At 38.7% G+C, this 23614-nt stretch overlaps 1 protein-coding gene across 1 annotated transcript; it reads right to left on the bottom strand.

Moving 5' to 3' along the window:
• Nucleotides 1-1544: 1544 nt before the first annotated feature.
• Nucleotides 1545-22563, bottom strand: LOC149280972 (thyrotropin-releasing hormone receptor-like). Its single transcript, XM_089499964.1, has 2 exons — nt 21760-22563; nt 1545-1955 (listed from the first exon to the last, which is right to left on the bottom strand). Exons 1-2 carry the CDS (start codon nt 22561-22563, stop codon nt 1545-1547), a joined length of 1215 nt encoding a protein of 404 aa, XP_089356090.1.
• Between the last annotated feature and the right edge of the window lie 1051 nt (nt 22564-23614).

Here is a 23614-nt window from a genome sequence, read left to right on the forward strand (position 1 = left end):
ATGGCCGTTTCTGCCCCTTAAACTCGGCTCCAATGGAGTCCCTGGAAGATATATTCAGAAGATATGTTCTAAAGATATGTTCAAAAGAACGTTCTAGTACTAGTGAAATATATACACCTGGCTGCGATAGATGGATGAAGCCAACTGTCCATTCCTAATGGGCTTGGACAATAAACGTAGGAATAGTTTGTCTGGGTCCTTGACACAGAATTCAATTTCACCATAAGACGGGCTTAGAATTAATGCACTACACAGAGGAGATTTATCACAAGGGCTGACATTTCAGACAAACTGCTCTGCACTCCATCTTCTCCGTGTAACAATCTCACTTTTATAAGTAAAAAAAAGGGTGCTTACGACAAAGAATAAAAGGAAAGAGAAGCAACCAAACGTAGGTGATAACGATGTCTTCTGAAAGATGTGCCCCAATTTTCTTAATGAAGTTCTGCAAAAACTCAGGATTTTTTTTTTTTTTTTTTAATTTAAAATAATTGGTAAATCTGATTTCCAAAAAAAAAAAAGATGTATTCATTTATTTGCCCAATTTTTAGAATATTAATAACAAAAATATAAAAAAAAACAACTTACATTTTTCATTCTACAAACTATACATCTATAGTAAAAATGCTCTAAAATGAGGAATGAAATCAATTTGTTTCACTATATGAATGTTATGTAAACTGTTTCTCACACTTTGTTTATCCTTCACAATAAATTTTTATTTTTTTATAGGTAAAGTGCAATTAAAAAATAAAAATCAATTAAAAAAAATCACTTACTCTGCCCTACAACCCCCCGAGCTGTTTCTTAGCTGCTACTGAAGAAGCAAACATTAAATAAAAAAATTAGTGACTCCTTAAATTAGCTTTGTAAATTTTAATTCAACGGTAGAAAAAAAAGCCTATTAATTAAGGATCAAATGGTACACAGACCCCAAAATGTTTCATTTTCTGTTCCTTTAACTTTGTAGTCGGAATTTCTATGGACCTTTATTTGTAAAAATCTTCTTTATAGTAATTTTACCAAAACAACTTTTTTTTTTATTTAACCCATTTTTTCCAGAAATTATTATATTATAGGTCTTACAAGTATCTTCAAGTTTTTCTTACATATTATACAGATAGAAGAAAGAGCTTCCTGAATCGACTCTTGAAAGAAGAACTTTTTGAGAAGTTTTTCACAATACTGTAGTAACGAACGACGGTTCACGTTAAAAGTGGATGTATCGTTTCCCGAAACTCACAATGGTGTCACTGGAAATCTATGTATCCCTACCATAGCGCCGGCAGATTTAACCCCTTAAGGACAGTGGGCGGTCCCTAAACCCATTGAAAACAATGCATTTTGTCATTAAGGGGTTAAAGAGACATCGGAGAGCGAGACAGTGTATAAATTTGGCAAATATTAAAGATCTTTAGAAGAATTTTTGCTTATTTACATTCCCTCTCCATTCAGGCAATATTTTTTTAAACATTTGTACAACACCATTTCGAATACATTACGTTGACAATTAAAATACCCATCGTAGGACAGCGTCAGAGGTATCATGCAACACTATATGTTCTGGTGGTATCTATGCATTTTTCTGTAAAGTTGACTTTTTTGGACGGGAATCCATTGAGATCCTCTTGGACTGTGAGGTCATGATCCGGGCTTTCGTGAGAACTGTCTTTCATCACGCTGTAGTACACCGGGACGTTGTAGTTGGCCGCCTTCTCTGTCCTTTTCTGCTCACATTTGCAGAGGTTTTTGAAGGCCGCTCGGAACTTCTGGGACATCAGGTTGTATATGATGGGGTTGATGGCGCTGTTAAGATAGATGCACATTCTACAGAACAGCAAGAACCAAACGTTCAGGTAGGGAGGGTCCATGAAAGAGTTTACCACCACAAGCGTACGATACGGCATCCACAGGAGGGCAAACAAGATAACAACAACAGCCAGCATCTTGGTTACCTGTAAGGGGGATAAAGAGACCATGATGAATGATACCTCAATATTTTCAGTAGAATAATTCTTTAAACATAGAGACACCGGTTAGTTTATACGCAGACATGTACTATTATAGCAAGACGAAATAGATCGATGGTCTCCTCATTGCTCTGATCACTATGTCATAGTGACATCATGACGCTTCTATAATTAGCTCATTTATTTATTTAGGTTTTCTCTTATTGTTTCTTTTTTTCCGTTATTTTCTTTTTTTTTGTGGTGTGACCAGTGGCATTTTAATGTTCAGGCATTTGCCCCCCCCACCCCCTAATGACCCTTAGGGGGTGGGGGGGGCAAATGCCTGAACATTTAAATGGTGTGGGTTTAGAACAATATCTTCTTGTCCTTGGATCTCTGTTTCCTATAGACCGTTATCTATATCCTGCATACCATATTTTTTTAATTCTTGCCAATAGAAAATGCCGATTCGTGTAAATTACGTTTAATTAGACTTCACAAATGCTTAATTGTCCATTTTTTTATTTATTAAGCCACCCTTCTTATCGCTCATGTAAAATTATACTTGCAGAAATATAAATTGTAGACGTTGCATTTAAAGCCTGCGTCCAAATCAGCTGACAAAATCTTTTTTGAGTAGAAAGTTTCTATTTTGACAGGTTCTCCTCGTATTTGATATAAAGCCATTGTGCGTGGTGATTTTATTTTTCACAGATGTATCGGGATAGATCTAGAGACTCCATTCACCATCGTCTTCTATTCTTTCGGTGGGAAATGCTCACGCCTGCTTTGTTGAATGCTGCTCTATTTCAAATCAGGACCCTGTGGCTTTTACAACAGATAACGTAAATATGTATTTTCTCTGGATTGTTTGACATTTTCCAAATTGTTTCATTTAGTCGTCTCAGCACGAAAGATTTAAATAGCTTGGCTTCCCCAAAAAACATTTCATTTGCTATATCGTGGGTGGAGGTGTGATTATTTCTGTACTCTTATGCTAACATTTGCATGGAAATGATATGCTTTAATTATCCTTTATTGTATAAACATAGTATGTTCCGTGCTATATACGTTTATATTCAATCATAGACCAATTAGTGATATTACATATCATCTAAATATTTTATTGGGTTTAGAAGAGCAGACAGAATAGACACATGGCAATAATTATGTCCGAAGACCGCTCCATTCCTTGCCAGGTCCTAGGACAGCAGGTCCAGAGAGTGGAAGTCCCATTGCCACAAAGCCCAGGGGCAGATCACCATTTCTGGCTGGTCTACCGCTGCGCCGTGCTGTTCCTCAATGGCTCTCTGATCTCCCAACCAGCCCCTTTACACTTTGGCGGCTATGCCAGTCCAACACAGCCTCCATAGACTCCATAGGCGCCGCGCACCTTAGAGACTTTGAGCGCCAGGCTATGATGTCATCTCCAGGCGCTCCGCAGTAAGGAACCCAAGGAAATTTAAGGCTACTCTACGCCTTAAAGTGCCTTTGAACATCTTCCATACTGCTCCAAATCCCTCAAAGCCGAACGCTATAACATTTCGCAATACAGTCACCCGGCACACAATAGGATCTGTTCATAATGGATGCAAATACACAAAAACAAACAATTGCACAGCAAAATTAATCATCCTTTATGTATTTTTCCAACTCTGCTGCGTTTATTATAGTAATTCGTCCAACCGACATCTACTTTACCCATATGCTAAAAGAAAGCAGAACTTCCTATGCCAGACTGGAAACAGCTATTCCACCGCTACAGCCATTATCTAAAATAAAGTAGCTGTAATTAAGTTCTTTCCTGGTAACATTGTGAATAATTTCAAATATCAACACACAGTGGGATCCACATGAAAGTCTCCCTAAGCCGCGCGATGCTCACAGCGGACGATGGCTAACGCCAGCTGTTTAGCTTTCCAATTTAGTCGGAGGCTCGGCGCAAGCTTATACGTGTTAGGGGTAGCTGGAATTGAAACAGAGAACAAAATTGTACGTGACTTGGCTGTAACGAGAGAAATCCTGCTCTGCTTGGCTGTGAAAATACCTCAAGGGTGTCCCTTACGAAATACAAAGTGCTTCTGTGTTGGCCATTGCAGACACACATTTAATTCTAACACGACTCCCGTGATGCATGATCGAACATGGCCAGACAGCCGTGGGTTGGTTTTATAAGCACGTAACGAGTATAATAATGATTACGTGGAAGTTTTACATCCTTTTTTTTTAATGAGACTGAGTGGAACAGCTTCGGCGCTACCCCTGATGGCTCAATATTTAGATTTCTTAGATAATCCACTATGCATTTTTATTGACCCATAAGAGGGCAAGCGTTTACGCTAATCCCATTTGACATGTAGTAATAAAAAACTTCTAAATAAAAACAAATGGGCCCGTATTTTAGCCCAGTATCTGGTTTTAAGACATCATCGTCATGGATCATTTCATTTCTGCCTCTGGGCAGCCATTTTTTGTCCCAATTCACATGCATGACTTTTGAATAAATAGAGAAAAGAAAAATCATTAATTTGCTTAAAAAAAGAGTGTTAGCTCTTTTCGTATATATAAGACTTATTACGTCACAAGGATGTACCCGTCTTTTTTCATGTGGTCGGAGAGGCAATTGCTGAAGTAGACATCAAATGTAAAGTAATGTTTTTAAAAGAAGGACAGTTTTGAAATTACTTCATTTTTCAACCAATTGCTGGATTAACCGTCTGTATTATTACATATAAAGGGCAACAAAGTCCAAAGACTTGAATGCATGATGTCATAGTGTCCTCAGAACCAACAGGAAGTCCCAGATCGCTGATTTTTTTTTTGGACTATAAAGGAGGATTGTCCATTTTTTTTCATCTTCCTATGGCTGCTTCCAAGCAATACATTTCTTTAATCTTTAATTTATAATTTATAATATTCTTTTTTTTTTTATAAAAAAAGCAATCCATTTCTTTTTGAAATTAACATGCTGACCTAACTATATAATTTGAATACAAAAAGCAGCATTCATTATTATTGTTCTTCTTTATAAAACGAGGAAACATTCTGGGATGTTGGAGAAAATAAAATGTGGGGGTAGATATTATGTTCGTTTGAAGCAGAGATTGTTGAGCTTTGCACTCGGCAGCCTCATGCATATGTATCCTTCAGATGTGATAGGGGTTCACTTGTTTCGGCACATTCCTGCGGGATTGTTTTCTGAAACTGTTATTTTGTAGAAGATTGGTTCCGAGTCTTCAAAAAACATATTCTATGAGGCTTTTGCCATTGTAAAAAGTTAACATTAACATGGAAAACAACGAATGCAGCCACATGATGGAATATTAGAAACACAGAATTTGACAGAAGTATAAAAAATATTCATATATATATATATATATATATATAAAAATCATATATATATCACACTGGGAAAATAATGAAAGAAAGAGAAAAAATAGAAAAAATATGTCAAATTTTATCAACTTTTGGTACGTCAGAGGAGACCAAAAGTTGATAGAATTTGACATATTTTTCTATATTTTTTCTTTCACATGGTATCCAATTCACCTTAAGAGCACACCTTTAAGGTCCTGAAATCTTAGTTTTATGTCGTTTTATACCTTTTTTTATTTTGGTGAAATAACAAAAGAAATATTGTTTCCACGAACAGACTTTTATCTCAAATCAGGGTTTATGATGCCTGTTCCTGAGTCCTTTACCTGTTTATCTCATGCATAGGGTTAACACGTAATATATGCAGGATTGATAAAAAAAAAAAGTAATCTTAATTCTGTTTTCTTAATTGGTTGCAGATTGCTATGTACCTTAGTAAATGAACTGTCGTTCTTTGAAATATATGCGCTATAAAAGTCATCTATCTATGGCGGCTTAGCAATTTGTACCAAGCAGTTAGCGCCTTAATGGAAATGGATTAAAGGGAAAGGATGTTCAGCTTCTGTAGTATCTATGTCATAAAAAGGGTAAATCCCATCGGTAGAATATGCCAACCAAAATGTCGAAGGAAATTTCTATTGATGATAACATTTTTACATTTATTTAATGAACTTAAAAAAAAGTCTCCGTGGCCTACAGCTACATATATATATATATATATATATATATATATATATATATATATATACTATAAGCCAACTCTCACAAATGACTTCATATTATTTTTTACACAAAGATCCATAGAATTTGATGGCAGATCAGACCCATTCGGCCTGTCTAGTCTGCCTGTTTTTCCAGATGTAAAGACTCAAACCTTTATCAGTGTTTGGTCTCATCTTAGATTCAGGATAGCCATAAACCTATGCATTTATATCCTGCAAACCATTCCCCATTTTAGTCGACTTCCTTGGAAATAATTAATCACAAATCCCTTTCTTCTGTTGTTACAGCACAATGCCCCCAATGCTATAATCTGCCTTTGGATTTTATATCCCAAATTCATTATTTTACATTTATCAACATGAAACTGCAGCTGTCACATCCTCTACTAGTCTTCTAAGTTACTTAAATAATTTCCCATTTTTCTTTTCACGTATGATTTTAGTTAATTTGCAGAACATTGGAGATCATTATCACCCGTCCTTCTGTCCCGGAATTAAAAATTCAATGCAACCAAAAAAGACTTTGCCTATCAAAGTTTCCTCTGACGCTCACAAGCTACTGACAATTCCCTGCCACAAACAAATTGTTCTCTCTCGAAAAATTCCACTCCCATGGCAAGAATAATATTTACTTGGCTGAATTTCTGTAGCGTTTGCATCACCTACATTGTGACATTTATGTCATGGGCTGTGTTGTTTTTAACGCGAAACACAGGACTTACTTTCTCGCAGACATCTCTGTTCCCATGGGAGTTACCATGGAAGCAGGCAAAATTCTGAGTTCTATTATTTTGTAACAAATCCGACAAATAAAAATAATAAATAATAATAAAAAAAAAATGTTTAATTTTATTTTTTTAAAATAAATATATTTTTTTAAAAAATATATTATATATATAAAAAATTATATTAAAAATTAAATTAGATATTACATTAAAAAAATATTACATTAAAAAAATGAACTGTTAATCCTTAAAATACCCCAATTTTGAATACCTTTTTATACCAGCTTTAGAAATTATTCTTTCATTGGTAAGTCTCATAAGATAAAAGGCTGGAGACTGCGTGGTTTATAAATTAAAATGGTAGATTGTACCTGTTATTAATGAGTTGGCTGGTTAACAATATAAATTATCTGTTGGTTTATATTATGTTTCACCGAGTCCTTTACCTTCAAGAGTCTTAATGGATATTATTGATCAGAAAGTTAGCCGTGGGGGCATTCAATAAGGATAATACAATGGCCAAAGACTAATGACATACTGAAAGACAAAGCGATAGACTTATAGACAGATAGGTAGACATCTATCTCTTGAATTTGATTCAGAACTTTTGTTTGACATTCTAAATACACTCCTTTGTTTAAGCTTCTGTTTAAGATCTTGGTTATTATTAATAATGTTCTTGACTAGAATGAATCATCTCCAGGGGTCTTCAGGGGCCAAAGTTTATTCCGAACCTCGCTGGTTAAGCACACATCGGCTATTTAACTGTTAGGCATTCTTTATCTGGTAATTAGTATAATTTGTTGTTTTGCAGTCTCAAACATTGTTGAGTTCTTAAGATCTTCTTCTGTTTAAATCCTTAAGTGGATATTAGTTTGGGCTCACGGTGCTTCCACACGCTCTTTCCAATATAATCTGTGCAGGGATACAGTTTTAATAGAGAGAAATATCTAACTTCTGAAGAATTATACCGTCCATCAGAAATTGGGCTGTTCCGCTACATTAAACGTTTTGAGCCATGCTTAAAAAGCGGATTCCGAAATCAAACAAAATAAATCCCGTGATGTCTGATGATTTGAGATGTTTTGTGTTGAATTGTGACAGGTTAATAAAATCCGGATCCGCTACACACTTCATTTCATACCCGGTCATTTTCAGTTTCCTCCATTAATCTCATGGTGTTTGGGACAAACTAAGGATGCGTGAGATAATATGTCACAAGTAAAAGAACCATATTTTCTAGAATTTTATAGGAGTTGTAACCTAAATTAATTTAAAAGAGATGCCTTTAGAATTAAGCAAAAGTCTCTAGAACTTATAAAAGGTAAGGACATCAGAAGTCTTGGTGCCCCAGGGCATTCTTGCCATGTTCCACCCAATGATCCTCCTGCCACCCTGCCCAATGCTTTCAATGGCGCCATCGGGCCTAAGTCTGGAAAGGGGCCACTAGGCTCTAACCTCCAGAAAGGGGTCATCAGGGCACCAAAGCTTGCAAGGATCCATTCCATGGTAGCAGGCTATGAAGGCAAAGTCCTGGGTACCGGGTCATGAGGGCCCAGGCTGGGCTTCTTGCTTTCCGAGGTCTCATTCATGGGTACTGGCCGTAGCCCTCTGATGGTAGCCCTGCCCGGGAGTGCTAACCCTAGTGCTTATAATTGCTTCTTAAGTAGAAAGTAATATGCCAAAAGTCAAACTCGACGTAACCAAACCTTTTAGCTGTGATTCAGTTGATGTCATATATATATATATGTTTTTATGAAACTGAAAAGTATGGTGAGTTATATAGTTAATTCTGCAAACCTGAATGTCACCAATTTGGAAAACATAGAAACATAGATCAGACCCGTTTGGCCCCATCTAGTCTGCCCGTTATATCCTTCTGGGCGGTTAATCCATTTATCTGCCATCCTCTAAATAAAGTAAAACACCATTACATCACATTTACATTACATTAAGGCTGGAATCTTTGGAGACACGATATCTTGCCAACAGACTGAATTCTCTGTGGTCCATTGACTCTTATTGTTGGAATATTACATACAATGGACCCCTGACTCAACCCAATTCCCCAGAATTAAGCAGAAAATATCTCTTCAGATTAATATGTATCATGGGCTGTATGTGAAAGCCTGTATTGCATTCAGTATTTCTCCATTAGTTATAATCAACCAATTATAGCCCATTTCTGTTTCTTGCTAATGATGTTGCTCTCCGTGACCCCGGAGAAGGGAGATTTTTACCTACAGAATACACATTGAGACAATGTCTGGAAGGAAAAAAATTACTAAAAATCATAACCGGTACTTTTTTCAAAAATAGAATCTTTCCTGTACCTTCATTTTTTTATTTTAATCAGAATTTAGACTACGTATACATAATACATAACCACATGTAAACTCATAGCATTTGAAAATCCTAAAATGTATATTCTGGTCCATAAAGTTATTGGCCTTCTGTACGTCTCTAATTACCCTTTCTGTCTATATTTTAGTGTCTATAGTGTTTTACCCATTTGTCTTTTAGCCCAGTACTGAGGGGGACATGAGTGAATCACAAACCTACCTTCAAATCTTTGGGTTTTGGTAACAAAAGCTTGTTGGGGTGAGAAAGCGAGAACTAGTCTGCTTCGAGGGTCTTTGAAATTCTTCCTGGCCCAGAAACACGTTACTTAAAGAAGTGGATACAAAGGCTCTGTATAAGAGACCTCTGAGGTCCCAGAAGCTTATGTGACCCAATAGATTTATCTTACTCTATACGGTATCAACTTCGACTTAAGACTCCTTCATCTAATGTTTCTGTGTCCCGAGTGCAAAGTTTGATCACGGAAATATGGGATCTCTGCTTAAAATAATGAGTTTTGTCTTGGAAGTAGTGAGGGTGCCTAAAACCATTTTATAGCCTATTAAATTCAAGAAACCCATCGTACAATATGACAGCAGAAATTAGCCCCGTTCGGCCCCCGTCTAGTCTGACCATTTTTCCTGCTATAAAGACGTTGGTCTCGTCTTAGATTCAGGAGCCATATGCCTATCCCATGTATGTTTAAACCGCCTCACTGTATTAGCCTCCAACATGTCTGCTGGAAGGCTGTCCCACTTATCTACCACCCTCTGAGCAAAGTAAATCTTCCTGATATTCCATCTAAGCCTCCGACCCTCTAGTGTTAGATTCTGGCCTCTTGTTGTAACATTTTTCCTCCTTTGAAGTAAATTTCTTTGTTAAATCCCTTTAAGTATTTAAACCTTTTCCATCACGTCTCCTCTCTCTCTCTTCTCTCCTCCAAGCTCTCTCGCTAACAATGACAAACCTCCCTGTATTCAGTTACATCAAAATATATCAGCTGCGGCATATTCAACAGTTCTTTGTTTACCTAGCATTTTTTGGCACTGAGCATTCAGGAGTATCTCTTCATCGGGTTTCAAGAAACAAAACGATGAAAGAAGCCATGTTTTCGACGGCTTCGCTGAGGAATATAACTATTATTAATGCAAAGAAAAGATTCATTGTATAAACGGTATGTTCGGCTTTTTGTTTCAATCAATGTAGCTGAACAAACAAGACCCGTCCACCTTGTCAGATAATGGATTAGTTCTCACCTTTACTAACGAGTAACCCTGCGTTAGGCTTAATATAAAAAAAAGTTTCAATAAAGGTAAAATTTTGAAGGAAATGGTTATTAGATTTTTAAATTATATGCAAGACCTGAAACATAAGGATGCGTTTTGTAGAAACAAGTGTTTTATCATGTGGAACAGGCCTGGACTGGCCATCTGGCACACTGGGGCAAATGCTCAGCTGCACCTACATTACCGAGCAGCCACTGGCCTTAAGGTGCCAGGTCATCACCAGTGTGGCCCTAGTTCCAGAATGTGATTTACCTCCAGGAGTACAAGCTATTGGTGCCTCAGAAAACTCTAAACATTCAAATAAATTATTTGAAAACAGGGAGAGGTTGGGAATTGCAAAACATATGGTAACCTTGGGAGGACCACGCTAACAAAATGGGGTGTTCTAGGTAAGAGTCTCAGAAATTGACTTGAGAACCTGGCCTTCAATGAATATGATAAACACAAGACATTGCTGCTAACTAAATAAATGTTTTTGGAGTATTTTATATATGCTTTACTTCCCTATTATTTGGCCTCTAGAGAAATTAGGTAATGGTCTACCAAAAGTCTACTTCCTTCAACAGGAACTTTTTCTACCTAGGCTACTGGCCAGCATTGAGGAGGTCTATGCTCCATGAACAGTAGAAACTTGTGATAATTGGTAGTAATTTATTAACCCGCCTCAAGATTCATTCAAGTAACCCATTAGGACTCGGAGGCATTTGTGGAGAGATCAAACACAATTTTTAGTCATCTTGTCTTAACAGGTTATAGTTTGGGTTGGGCATTTAGCTCACGTCAACAAACAGCATGTGTCACTTAAGAAAGTAGAATCAATAGGTAGACAAATTAAGGGCCACTGTATATTTTTTTTGTCTTGAGACACCATGGGACCTCTCCTTTTGCCCCTATTATGGGTTGAAATGCAGAAAAATGAAAAACATAGATGGATCTTTTCATAAAGAGGTCAAGTGGACAGTCAAGTTAAGGGTTAATTTGAGTGACCAGACTTGACTCCAGTTGCAAGCTCTCACAAAAATTCTCACAGACTAACCAATCTGAAAGTTGTTTGAGAGGGAATGTAAGTGGCTGAGACTATACATTTTGTGAGTTACAGGTGAGGACATGCAAAGCTCAATGTGAATTTACATGTCTTTATCCGTAACTGGCAAAATCATCATCCCTCACACTACAATATCTATTGAACATCAAAAATAAAAACATATCTGAATGACACAAAATGCTTTCTCGCGGAACTCACTGGTTTACTGAGCACAAAACAGAGGAAAAAAAAGAAAACGGAAACACTTTTCACTTGGCGAGAACATAAAAAAATATCACTTTTTTTAGCAAATGTACTTCACAGAAACAAAGCTTTCGCCAAGCTTTGTCACCTGCGTAAAATGAACACTCAAAAGTTTAACCCCCAAAAGGACAATGGGCGGTCCCTAAACCCATTGAAAACAATGCATTTTGAGCTTTGCCAATAAGAGGTTAATATATATATTTTTTAATTTAAACGCATTCGGATCCTGTAATTCCTGAATGATAGGTCATTGGCATCATGATGCGCCGCCTTATAGAGTACATAATTAAGACATTATCCTACTGCATCCGCGTGGATCGCTTACAAACATTTACATTCAATGAGCTGACGTACGTCAGGCTATTTTTGTTACAAAAGCAATTAATTTTATTATCTTGCTAAAGAAAAATGTCAAAGTGAAATTAAATTTGGTATGCAGGAGCTGAGCATTAAATTACCCAAAGCTCCCCTATCAAATTAAAACACTATGTTATTTTGATGGCTTTCAATTACACAATGCGACTCAAGACAGGGACAAGGTCTCAAGTATTGCTCTGGTTTGAGCACTGGAGGGTCAATGAAAGGGAAGAGACACTTATTTGCCAACTTGAGGTTGAGTAGCGATCCTCAGCTACAACCGCTTGTGGTTAATTCTCGAAATTAATGGAGTCCCATCACCCAAAAAGTAAGGGAAACCTGTTTGAGGAACAGGAGAAAGGTTAGAACCAGAGGCTATAATCTAAAACTAGAGTCCGAGGCTCAGATGGAATGTAGGGAAGGTTTACTTTACTGAGAGTGTGGTAGATAAGTAGAACAGACTCTCAGTAGAAGTAGCAAAGGCATATGACTCCTGATTCTAAGACCAAGAACTGGTTAGGATTTGAAACTTTTCAGTAGGAAAACAGGCGACTTGACGGGTCCGGATGGGTCAGATCTGCCGGCAAATTCGATGTTTCTAAGAAAAATCTCTGTATATATCATGTATATTTTCTCAAAACTTTGTTTCATAGAGTCCTTCCATCTGTTTTAGCTAGTGCAACACACTTTTATTATTTATTATCTGAAAATATTATTATTATTTTTATTATTACTGCCATTATTATTACTGTTATTATGATTATTATTATCATTGACAGCAAGCCTTATGTGAACTAAATATTATCTTACAAAAACAGAATATTGAAATTCTAACTTCAGATAATTCTGGAGAAAATAGTTCTGTATCATTTGAATAACTACTGTTAAAGACTTAAAGCCTCTACCACTTTTGCCAGGAGGGTGTTCCCATTATCTACTACACTCATACATTCCATCTAAGCCTTTCACTCTGTAGTTGTAGATTATGGCCTATGTAAAATATAAAGTTTGGGAAACATGACAGAGCTGCTCTAATATCTACAAGCAGTCATTTTTTTTATAGTAGAAACATTTATTCTTCTCCCTTTGTGATGCTGCTCCAAGCCTAATCCCATGAGGTCATGATGAGATCATCTAATATCGACCCAGGCTCTTGGAGTCTATATCATATCTAAGCCGGGTCAGAAAAGGGTTACCGATCATCATGATGACCTTCCAATCTTATTAACCACACGCCGCACACGTCACACACGCTATTCGATTATCAGAGTTTTAACATGTGACCCTTTTGATTATTTACAGTAAATGGGGAATTGCCGGTGAATATTTTCAGCGCATGGTATGGTAATGGTATTTGTGGATTCATCGACATTTAAAAGAGATCAAATGAAGAGTTAATAATCAATTTGAGCGTATGGAATTTCCTGATTACGTACTAACGATCTCCGAACTCCATTAACTGAATGGCGATCAGCCTCTGATGGATGTCACAATTATCTATGTCTCTTAAGTAACGCTTTAGGCGCAGGTATAATTCTCAAAGCTTTACCTCCACCTGCGTGTTTGGCGATATAGTCAGAAAATGAATATTATATATTATATAAGAAACCCGCCTCAGTCATATATAATGGGAACAGCCATCTTAAATGGACAGTTTGAGAAGACAGTAAAGAAGAATGTGTATTCAATTATTTTATGTGTACAAAAACGTGGTCCGACAATTCTTGTAACTGATTGGCTGATTGAAGCAGCCAATCAGTGGCAGGAAAGCTCTTTCATTGACATCAATGGCAGCGCCTTCCGCGAAGGGACACAGGGGTCCGAACAGAGGCCATAATGCAGCGTTTGCGGAGCCAGGAGCTGACTGGTGGTAAGTATATTCCAGAGGAAATAACCCGGGGGTATAAAAAGGGGCAAATAGATATGGGGATATTCTGAAGACTCCACCCCATTTGTAAAGTGGAGGGACACCCTGAAATATTAAAGGGGCCATATTGTAGTGAATATAACGGTTGGAGTTTCTTTTTAACCATCTTTAAGTTTAAAGGAATATTTTTGCTTGTGGAAGTTTACATTTGGGAACAAAAAGGGGAAGAATAACCCATCAATTAACTTCCTGTCCCGATCATTTCTCCCGTTACAAAGGCTTCCGGGTCCCATGGGAACCCAGAATTAAGCAATGTGGGGGGGGACTTAATGGACAGATAATTGTGAAGATCCTGTGGACAGGAAGTTATCATTGCTGCTCCCCAGTGGCGGATTCTGAACCAGGCCAAACAGGCCTTAAAAGGTAGAGCACCAGCATATGATGTCATTTCCCAGCGCCCAACAGGAAGTGCAGCGACAAAGAGGGGGCCGGTGGCGCTGCCCTGCGATAGGTAAATAAACCCCTGGAGTATCCATTATATAGATATATGTAAACCATTAACATTGGTTTATATTTAACATAGTAACATAGTTCATAAGGTTGAAAAAAGACCAAAGTCCATCAAGTTCAACCTATATACATATTGTGTCCCTACTGTGTTGATCCAGAGGAAGGCAAAAAAACCCTTATGAAGCAGATGCCAATTGCCCCATACCAGGGGGAAAATTCCTTCCCGACTCCAAATATGGCAATCAGAATAAATCCCTGGATCAACGTTCTGTCCCTATTAATCTAATATCCATAACTTGTAATATTATTGCTTTCAAGAAACACGTCCAGGCTCCTTTTGAACTCTTTTATTGAGTTTGCCATAACCACTTCCTCTGGCAGAGAGTTCCATAATCTCACCGCTCTTACTGTAAAGATCCCCCGTCTGTGCTGGTGTAGAAACCTTCTTTCCTCCAGCCGTAGAGGATGTCCCCTTGTTATAGATACAGTCCTGGGTATAAATAGGTCCTGGGAGTGATCTCTGTACTGTCCCCTTATATATTTATACATAGTTATTAAATCCCCCCCTAAGCCGTCTTTTTTCCAAACTAAATAACCCTAATTCTGATAATCTTTCTGGGTACTGTAGTCCTCCCATTCCCCTTATTACTCTGGTTGCCCGTCTTTGAACCCTCTCCAGCTCAACTATATCTTTCTTGTACACTGGTGCCCAGTACTGTACACAGTATTCCATGTGTGGTCTGACTAGTGACTTGTACAGTGGTAGAATTATTTCCTTGTCGTGGGCATCTATGCCCCTTTTGATGCACCCCATGATTTTATTTGCCTTAGCAGCAGCTGCCTGACACTGGTCGCTACAGGTAAATTTACTGTTAACTAAAACTCCTAAGTCCTTTTCCATGTCAGTCGTCCCCAGTGTTTTCCCATTTAATACATATTCCCAGCCTGGATTTTTCTTCCCCATGTGCATAACCTTACATTTATCTGTGTTGAACCTCATCTGCCACATCCCAGCCCAAGCCTCCAACCTATGCAGATCCATTTGTAATTGTGCACTGTCCTCTATTGTGTTAACCACGTTACAGAGCTTAGTATCGTCTGCAAAGATTGATACTTTACTATACAATCCCTCTACAAGGTCATTAATAAATATATTAAAAAGAATAGGACCCAAAACTGACCCCTGTGGTACCCCACTAGCAACAGTAACCCACTCAGAGTATGTACCATTAATAACCACCCTCTGTTTCCTATCACTGAGCCAGTTACTTACCCACATACACACATTCTCCCCCAGCCCAAGCATTCTCATTTTATGTACCAGCCTTTTATGTGGCACCGTATCAAATGCTTTGGAAAAATCAAGATATACGACATCCAGCGATTCACCCCGATCCAGTCTTGAGCTCACCTCCTCATAAAAGCTGATCAGGTTAGTTTGACAGGACCGATCCCTTGTAAACCCATGCTGATATGGAGTCATACACTTATTTTCATTGAGATACTCCAAAATAGCATCTCTTAGGAAACCCTCAAACAGTTTACACACAACAGAAGTTAAACTAACAGGCCTATAATTCCCCGGGTCACTTTTTGTCCCCTTTTTGAATATTGGCACAACATTTGCTATGCGCCAGTCCTGGGGAACAGACCCTGTCACTATAGAGTCCTTGAATATTAGAAATAGGGGTCTGTCTATTACATTACTTAACTCCCTTAGAACGCGGGGGTGAATGCCATCTGGACCTGGTGATTTGTCTATTTTGATTTTTTTTAGGCGGCACTGCACTTCTTCCTGCGTTAGACAGGCGACATGTACTGGGGCATTTATCTCATCCTGCTGTATATTACCTGGCATTTCATTTTCCTCTGTGAATACAGCAGAGAAGAATATATTCAATAGATTAGCTTTTTCCTGATCCCCGTCTATAACTTCTCCCTCATTACTTTTTAAGGGGCCAACGCTTTCATTTTTAACCTTTTTACTATTTATATAGTTAAAGAACATTTTGGGGTTTGTCTTACTCTCTTTGGCAATGAGTCTTTCTGTCTCCACTTTTGCTGCTTTTATCTGATTTTTACATATTTTATTTTTTTCCCGATAGCTTTTTAGTGCTTCCTCACTGCCTTCCTGTTTTAGTAGCTTAAATGCCTTTTTTTTGCCATTTATTACCCCCTTTACATTTTTATTTATCCACATTGGTTTTCTCTTGTTCCTGACTCTTTTATTCCCATACGGTATGTACCTTTCACAGTGAGAATTTAAGATATCCTTAAAAATCTCCCATTGAGTGTCTGTACTCTTGTTTTTGAGGACATTTTCCCAAGTTACAGTGTTAAGGGCTTCTCTTAGTTGATCAAACTTTGCCTTCCTAAAGTTCATGGTTCTTGTGGCTCCTCTAAGAGTTCCCTTATTGAAGGACAAGTTATAATCAGTGGCGTCGGCAGGGGGGGGCCAGAGGGGGCCATGGCCCCCCCTACATCATGCTGTGCCCCCCGGTGTGCCCCCCCAATTGAAACGCCGGCTTTTTTTTTTTTTTTAATAGACCCGGAGGAGAGAGTGAGAGGCGCCGAGCGGTTGCTGAGGAATAAGTTCTCAGCAACCGTTCGGCGCCTCTCACTCTTCTCCGCGACCGCGAGGCCTCTTCCTGGTTCGCAGTGCCGGCATTTCAAGCCGAGCGCCGGTATATGTCGTCATATCCGGCGCCCAGCAGTGAAGCCGGCAGAACCAGGGATACAGAGACCTCGTTACCTCGGTTGGACAAGCCCAAGGTAAGTGAACTTCAAAGGGGGGGTTAGAAAGTTAGGAGGGGGTTAGAGAGTCAGAAGAGGTAGATAAGAAGTGAGAAGGGGTAGATAAGGATAGATTGGGAGGGAGAGGGGGTAGATAGGATAGATTGGGAGGGAGAGGGGGTAGATTGGGAGGGAGATGGGGGTGGATGGGATACATTGGGAGGGAGAGGGGATAGTTAGGATTGATTGGGAGGGAGAGGGGGTAGATAGGATAGATTGGGAGGGAGAGGGGGTACATAGGATAGATTGGGAGGGAGAGGGGGGTACATAGGATAGATTGGGAGGGAGAGGGGGGTACATAGGATAGATTGGGAGGCAGATGTGGTAGATAGAGAGGCAGTTGTGGTAGATAGGGAGGGAGAGGGGGTAGATAGGATAGATTGGGAGGGAGAGGGGGTAGATAGGATAGATTGGGAGGGAGAGGTCTTTATGGGACAAAAACGGTGTACGTTCAGCTGTTTGGGGACAAAGTTGACATAATGTGTAACTTAGGTGCTGGTCAGGTTCTATGTGGGCAGTGTGGACACCAGGGTTGGCTTTGGGGTGTGTGACCAGTGATCTATGCCTGTAATTTAGGGGGTTTTATCTATACCTTTAATGCAGAGTTTATATGTAATTTCCAATTGATTTATATCTGCAAAGCTGGGTTTTGTGTCATTCTGTTCATCTGTATCGGCTATATTTCCATACATTATTAATGTTTACCTGCAAATATAGGATTTGCATGTCTTATTCAGTTGATCAATACCTGGAGTGCTGTTTCCATGTGTTGATTATTTGATCTAAACCTTCAGTGCTGAGTGTTCATGTGATTTCCAGTTGATCTATACCTGCAATGCTGGGTTTGTGTGTTCTGTTGGTTTATACCTGCAATGCTATGTTTCCATACATTATTTATGTATACCTGCAAATACAAGTTTTTTTTAAATCTCATTCAGTTGCATGTGCTGTTTCCATGTGTTGTTTATTTGATCTATACCTGAACTACAGGGTGTAAGTAAAAGAGCGCTATGGTTTAGTGAATGAGGGGACAAAGGGACTCTGGGGATGATTACAGGGGAGAGGACCTCTCAATGTCACGGTGCAGTCAGAAGGAGGGAACACTGCACTGACTCTCACTGTCTTCCCCTGATCTGCAGTCAGTGTGGCAAATATATTGGCTGCAGGGGCTAATATTAATATATATCGGAAGCTGGGACTAATGTTTATATATATCGGCAACAGGGGCTAATATTAATATATATTGGCTGCAGGGCCTATTATCAATAAATATTGGCTGCAGGGGCTAATATTTATATATATTGGCTGCAGGGACTAATACTATATATCGGCAGTAGGGGCTAATATTAATATATGTTGGCAGCAGGGTATAATTTCTATGTATATCGGCAGCAGGGTATAATATAAGTATGTATCCGCAGCAGGGGCTAATATTAATATATATCCGCAGCAGGGGTTAATATTAATATATATCGGAAGCAGGATGTAATATTTCTATATATCTGCAGCAGGGTCTAATATTTATATATATTGTCAGCAGGGGCTAATATTAAATAATGAAAGATAACTGTCACTTTAGCTGTTATTTTGAAATCATATTTTAATCACGGTCTTTACTTCAAAGAGATAAGTGCATATTATGTAGTTAAAAATGCACGTCTAACGTGTGTGTGTGTGTATATATATATATATATATATATATATATATATATATATATATATATAGTGTATATGTACCGTTTTATAATTGGCCCCCCTACTTTGGTCCCTGGCCCCCCATGTGCCCCCCCTAAATATGAAACCTGGAGACGCCACTGGTTATAATGTATCATATTGTGATCACTATTTCCTAGATGCCCCCTGACCTGCACATTAGTTACTCTGTCAGGTCTGTTGGTTAATATTAAGTCCAGTAGGGCGCCCCCTCTGGTCGGGTCCTGTACCATTTGGGACAGATAATTATCCTTACTTATAGTCAGAAACCGGTTTCCTTTATGAGATTCACAGGTCTCTGTGTCCCAGTTTATGTCGGGATAGTTAAAGTCCCCCATAATAACCACCTCATTGTGATTTGCTGCCTTGTTTATTTGCTTTAATAATTGATCTTCTGCTGCTTCCATTCTATTTGGTGGCTTATAGCAAACCCCGATCAGTATTTTATTATTTTTCTTTCCATATATTTCTACCCATAATGACTCCACATTATCATTTCCCTCACATATATTCTCCCGCAGTGTGGCCTTTAGGCTGGACTTTACATAAAGGCAAACTCCTCCCCCTTTTCGTTTTTTTCGATCCTTCCTGAATAGACTATAACCCTGTATGTTAACCGCCCAGTCATAGCTATCATCCAACCATGTCTCTGTTATACCCACTATGTCATAGTTTTCATTTATAGTATCCGTTTTATGAGAAACCGGTACTGGAAAGGCAAGCCTTTAATGAATAAGTAACAGTTCCTAACGTCTTCGTATCTTAAATGTCGTGTTTGCTTTGGATTCCCTGAATACATTAAACCCAGCGGAGTAACAGCTGATAAGGTCAGAGGCTCTCGTACAGATAGCGTGGGATGTGGAAGGGATTCATCTTATCTTCTGCTGTCTCAAGCGATATAATGAGCTTATTAAACGTCTTCTCGTTATACACCACCTGGAAGTGTGTTTATACATGAAACGATGAACGGCGGCTTTTGGGAAGGTGTTCTTGTCGTCTGTTTACGTCTAATTATTGGTAGAGTTACACTATATGGACAAAAATATTGGGACACCTGACCATTCCACCAAGAGGGACTTTTGTGACATTGCATCCAAGTGGTGCCCTCTGCACAGTTTATAACACTACAGATCATTAGTAGAACCAGTGCTGTGTCGCTCCAGCCATTATAAGTACGTATATTATAGCTGCGTGGTTCCTTTAAATAGTTGTATTGCCCCCCTTACAAGAATCGCCCCATATACAATTGGGCAGGAGACGCGTTCGGCCGAATACATGGACTGATGGGGGATATACTTACCGCCATACTGCTCTGGCTCCATCAAACACTAGGGGAGGTCTGAGTCAAGACCCCCCCATTGGTACGCACAGGAAGTGCTCCCTTCCAAAGGAGGTGGTTTCCTGCCTCTTCTTAGTGGCTTCAAGCAGCCAATCAGTGGCAAGAATTGTCGTCCCCCGGAGGACTACTTTAATATGCATTTTTTAAAATGTTAAAAAAAAGAGAGAACTCGTAATTTAATATACATTCTGCGGGGGGGAGGCATTAAACTGTCCCTTTAACAATTTTATATTAATTCTGCAGTTTTGAATCTACCATAGTATTAAGTCATTTAAGGTTTTTTAAAGTAAATATTTAAATAGTGATCTAAGTGAAATCAATTTAAAAATTAGTAAAAAAAACCATGAGTGAGTATTTGATGAAATATTATTTTGTGATCATGCTAGACTGGTATTAAAGAAATGTTTACACTATTTAATCCCAAAAAATTCAGCTTAACCCTTAACATGCTTCTTTAACCTTCTAAATACCAGTGAGCCGCGCGAGACACTGGCCGCTTTGAAGAATTCCGTATCAGGAAGAATCATCTGGACCTGAATTCGGTCCTTCACCGATTGTAAACAAAATGACATTTTTACTTGAATGGCAAATAAATCAGAGCTGACATTTCTTAACATAACAGGGCATCCATAAAACATAACGGCGCGGACGCAGACTCCCCGCATAGCGTCGCTAATGAAGCAGAAAATATATTGTGTGCTGGGAAGAATCTGGGCATCCGTGGCAATGATTAATGTCCTAACATTAGAACCATTGTGACTTTTCTTCATCTGCCTTGCTTTTACCACCTCTGCTGGGATCATACGCCATATATCTACACCCTTTTTGAATCAAAAGGGGTTATGTGTAAAATATTGACAATGGTCAAGCTTATGCCCATAGCAACCAATGGAATGCTCGATTCAGCAGGAACATTTTACCGGTTGCTGTGGTGATAAGGCCACTTTTCAAAGTTTGTGTCAGAATCATTATTTATAAATTGCACTTTTTTTTTTATTTTCCCTTACTCAATCGCGTTGGGGAGTTACTTTATTGACAGTATTGGTTTGGAACAAAGGGTAGACAACCGACAACCTGAGGCTCCAGATCAGCAGGGGTTAACAAAATAATAATAAAAAAAGAAAAACAACTTAAAAGCACACCGCAATACACCGTTTAGTATCGAGCAGCTGACTAATTCGTATTGTATGTTTTTCTTAGAAATCAATCTACCCTTCAACATCAGATTGTTTGCTTTTTCTGCCTCCATTACCCAAGAGGATTCCTCCGTGAAAAGAGCAGATACCTTTCCTAGAAATATAGAATCTGCCCGGTATTCCTGCTGTAAAGACTCAAACCTCAACCAGTCGTTGGTCTCGTCTTCAGGAGCCATATGCCTGAATTGACCTCAACCACTGGGAGGCTGTTCCACTTCACTGCCACCCTAACTAACTAACTGATCCCTCCGTCTATTGATAAATTGAATGGACTCACTCTCGTGAATGAAGATACTCACCTGCTTCCGTGAACTCACGGTGTTCTTGTTCCCCTTACATGAAAGTTTTATGGAGTTGTAGGGTTTCCCATGATGTTTAGAGCTCATCCGGCTAAGATCCTGGGGGTTGGATGGAAGCGGATTCATAAATAATATCCTCGCGATCAGTCCGTACAAAACAGTTGCGAGGACCAGAGGAATCACGTAGAAGATGGTGAAGTCCAGGAAATAGATGGGGGTGTACAAGTTTCTAGATACTCTGTAACCACAGTTGACCTGGACGCCATCAGCGAACTTCACTTCCTTGGTGTCCACCAGGAAGAACCACATGACGCAGTACATGGAGGTGAACATCCACACGAAGGTGATGATCTTCTTGGCTCTCGAAACGGTGCAGATGAACTGGGCTTTAATGGAGTGGCAGATGGCTATGTACCTCTCGACGGTGAATGCCGTGATCGAACAAGCTGAGATATTGATCCCCAGGTACTGAAGATAAGTTATGCAGAGGCAACCAACGTAGCCGAAGACCCAAGATGCAACAACTTCTGAGATGTTGGGAAGTCCAGCGGCCAGCAGTACTATCAGGTCAGCGATGGCCAAGCTGACCAAGTAACAGTTTGTCGGAGTCATCATGTGCTTGGTCCTCAACACAACTAAAACTACCATTATGTTCCCGGCAATACCCACTCCGCAGATTAAAAGGACAAGAAAAATGGTAACCACCTGTACCTCTAGGGCATTTTGGGGCATGTTTCCTAGTGTTTGATTGACCCCAGTTTCATTATATACATGCGTTTCCAAAGACATTGTATAATTATCCATGTTTTTCCTTAAAACGTTCTTTCTTTCTCTTTTTCTTGCAAATTATCACAGCTCTAGGCAGGTAGCTTTGCAAGGGGGGGCGATTAACACTTTTTCAAATCAACAATCCCTGTCGAAAAAGAAAAAAAAAACACAAAGGTTAGTAAATGACCATAGTCTAGTTTTCCTTAAGTATTAACTGGAGAATCATCCACACTTGTAAACAAAAAAAAAATCTCATGGATATTGATGATAGGAATTGTAGTTAATTTACCGATAGAATAAAAAATTCTAAAAGAAATCTAAATAAAAAATTCTAATTAAAAAATGTTATCAATTACAAAAAATAAGCAAATTCATCAAGCTTACAACTAAAAAGTATACTTATAGGAAAATATACAATGGTAACATTAACTATTTGTTAACCTTCTAATGCAAAATATATACATTTGCCCCCTTAAATTCCTTATTCTTTAGTTTTTCTAAGTGTGATCATTACAGACTCTGATACATTGGATCTAGAATTAGATATTAATAGAATATAAATTAGAACATAAATCATTTTTTTAAAGATTAAACAAAGTTCTATCATAATGTAAAACTCAAGATGAATGATCGTCAATGAAATTTAAAAAAAAAGGAAGAATAATAAAGAAAATATTTTTTTTTCAATTTTTTTACATTTTGTTTAAGAAAATGTACCATTTCCAGCTGGGTTGATTGGAGAAAGAGGTGAAATCCTGGGGTATAATGGAAGGTAAGAGTGGAATCCACTGGTTACAGGATTCTTCTGAGATGTGATGTTGCCAAGAGAGAAGCTGCCGTTGTTATATATGTGGCTTGCGATGGGAACTGCAGATCAGCACCAGTAGCTTTCGAGACCATGGACAGCAACCAGAGCGCAGCTGCGGCTCGAGCTGAATGAGATACAGCGTTTCTACACATCCTTTCAGATGCTTTTAACCCATTGAGCCCAATAGACTGCATAAACATAAGCAGGCACCCAGCCATGTGTAACAAAGCACAGGAGGGACCTTCTCAAAGAACTAGAGGGTGTAATCTAAAACCAGAG

This window comes from Sceloporus occidentalis, unplaced genomic scaffold (assembly GCF_023333645.1).
Source record: "Sceloporus occidentalis isolate IW3139 unplaced genomic scaffold, rSceOcc1.0.p SCAF_143, whole genome shotgun sequence".
In the NCBI taxonomy this organism is placed as follows: domain Eukaryota; kingdom Metazoa; phylum Chordata; class Lepidosauria; order Squamata; family Phrynosomatidae; genus Sceloporus; species Sceloporus occidentalis.

Coding starts and splice junctions, on each gene's coding strand:
- LOC149280972 (XM_089499964.1), bottom strand. CDS start 22,563: ATGGATAATTATACAATGTCTTTGGAAACGCATGTATATAATGAAACT. Junction 1,956..21,759: donor CCGTGAGTTCACGGAAGCAG/GTGAGTATCTTC, acceptor TCCCCCTTACAG/GTAACCAAGATGCTGGCTGT.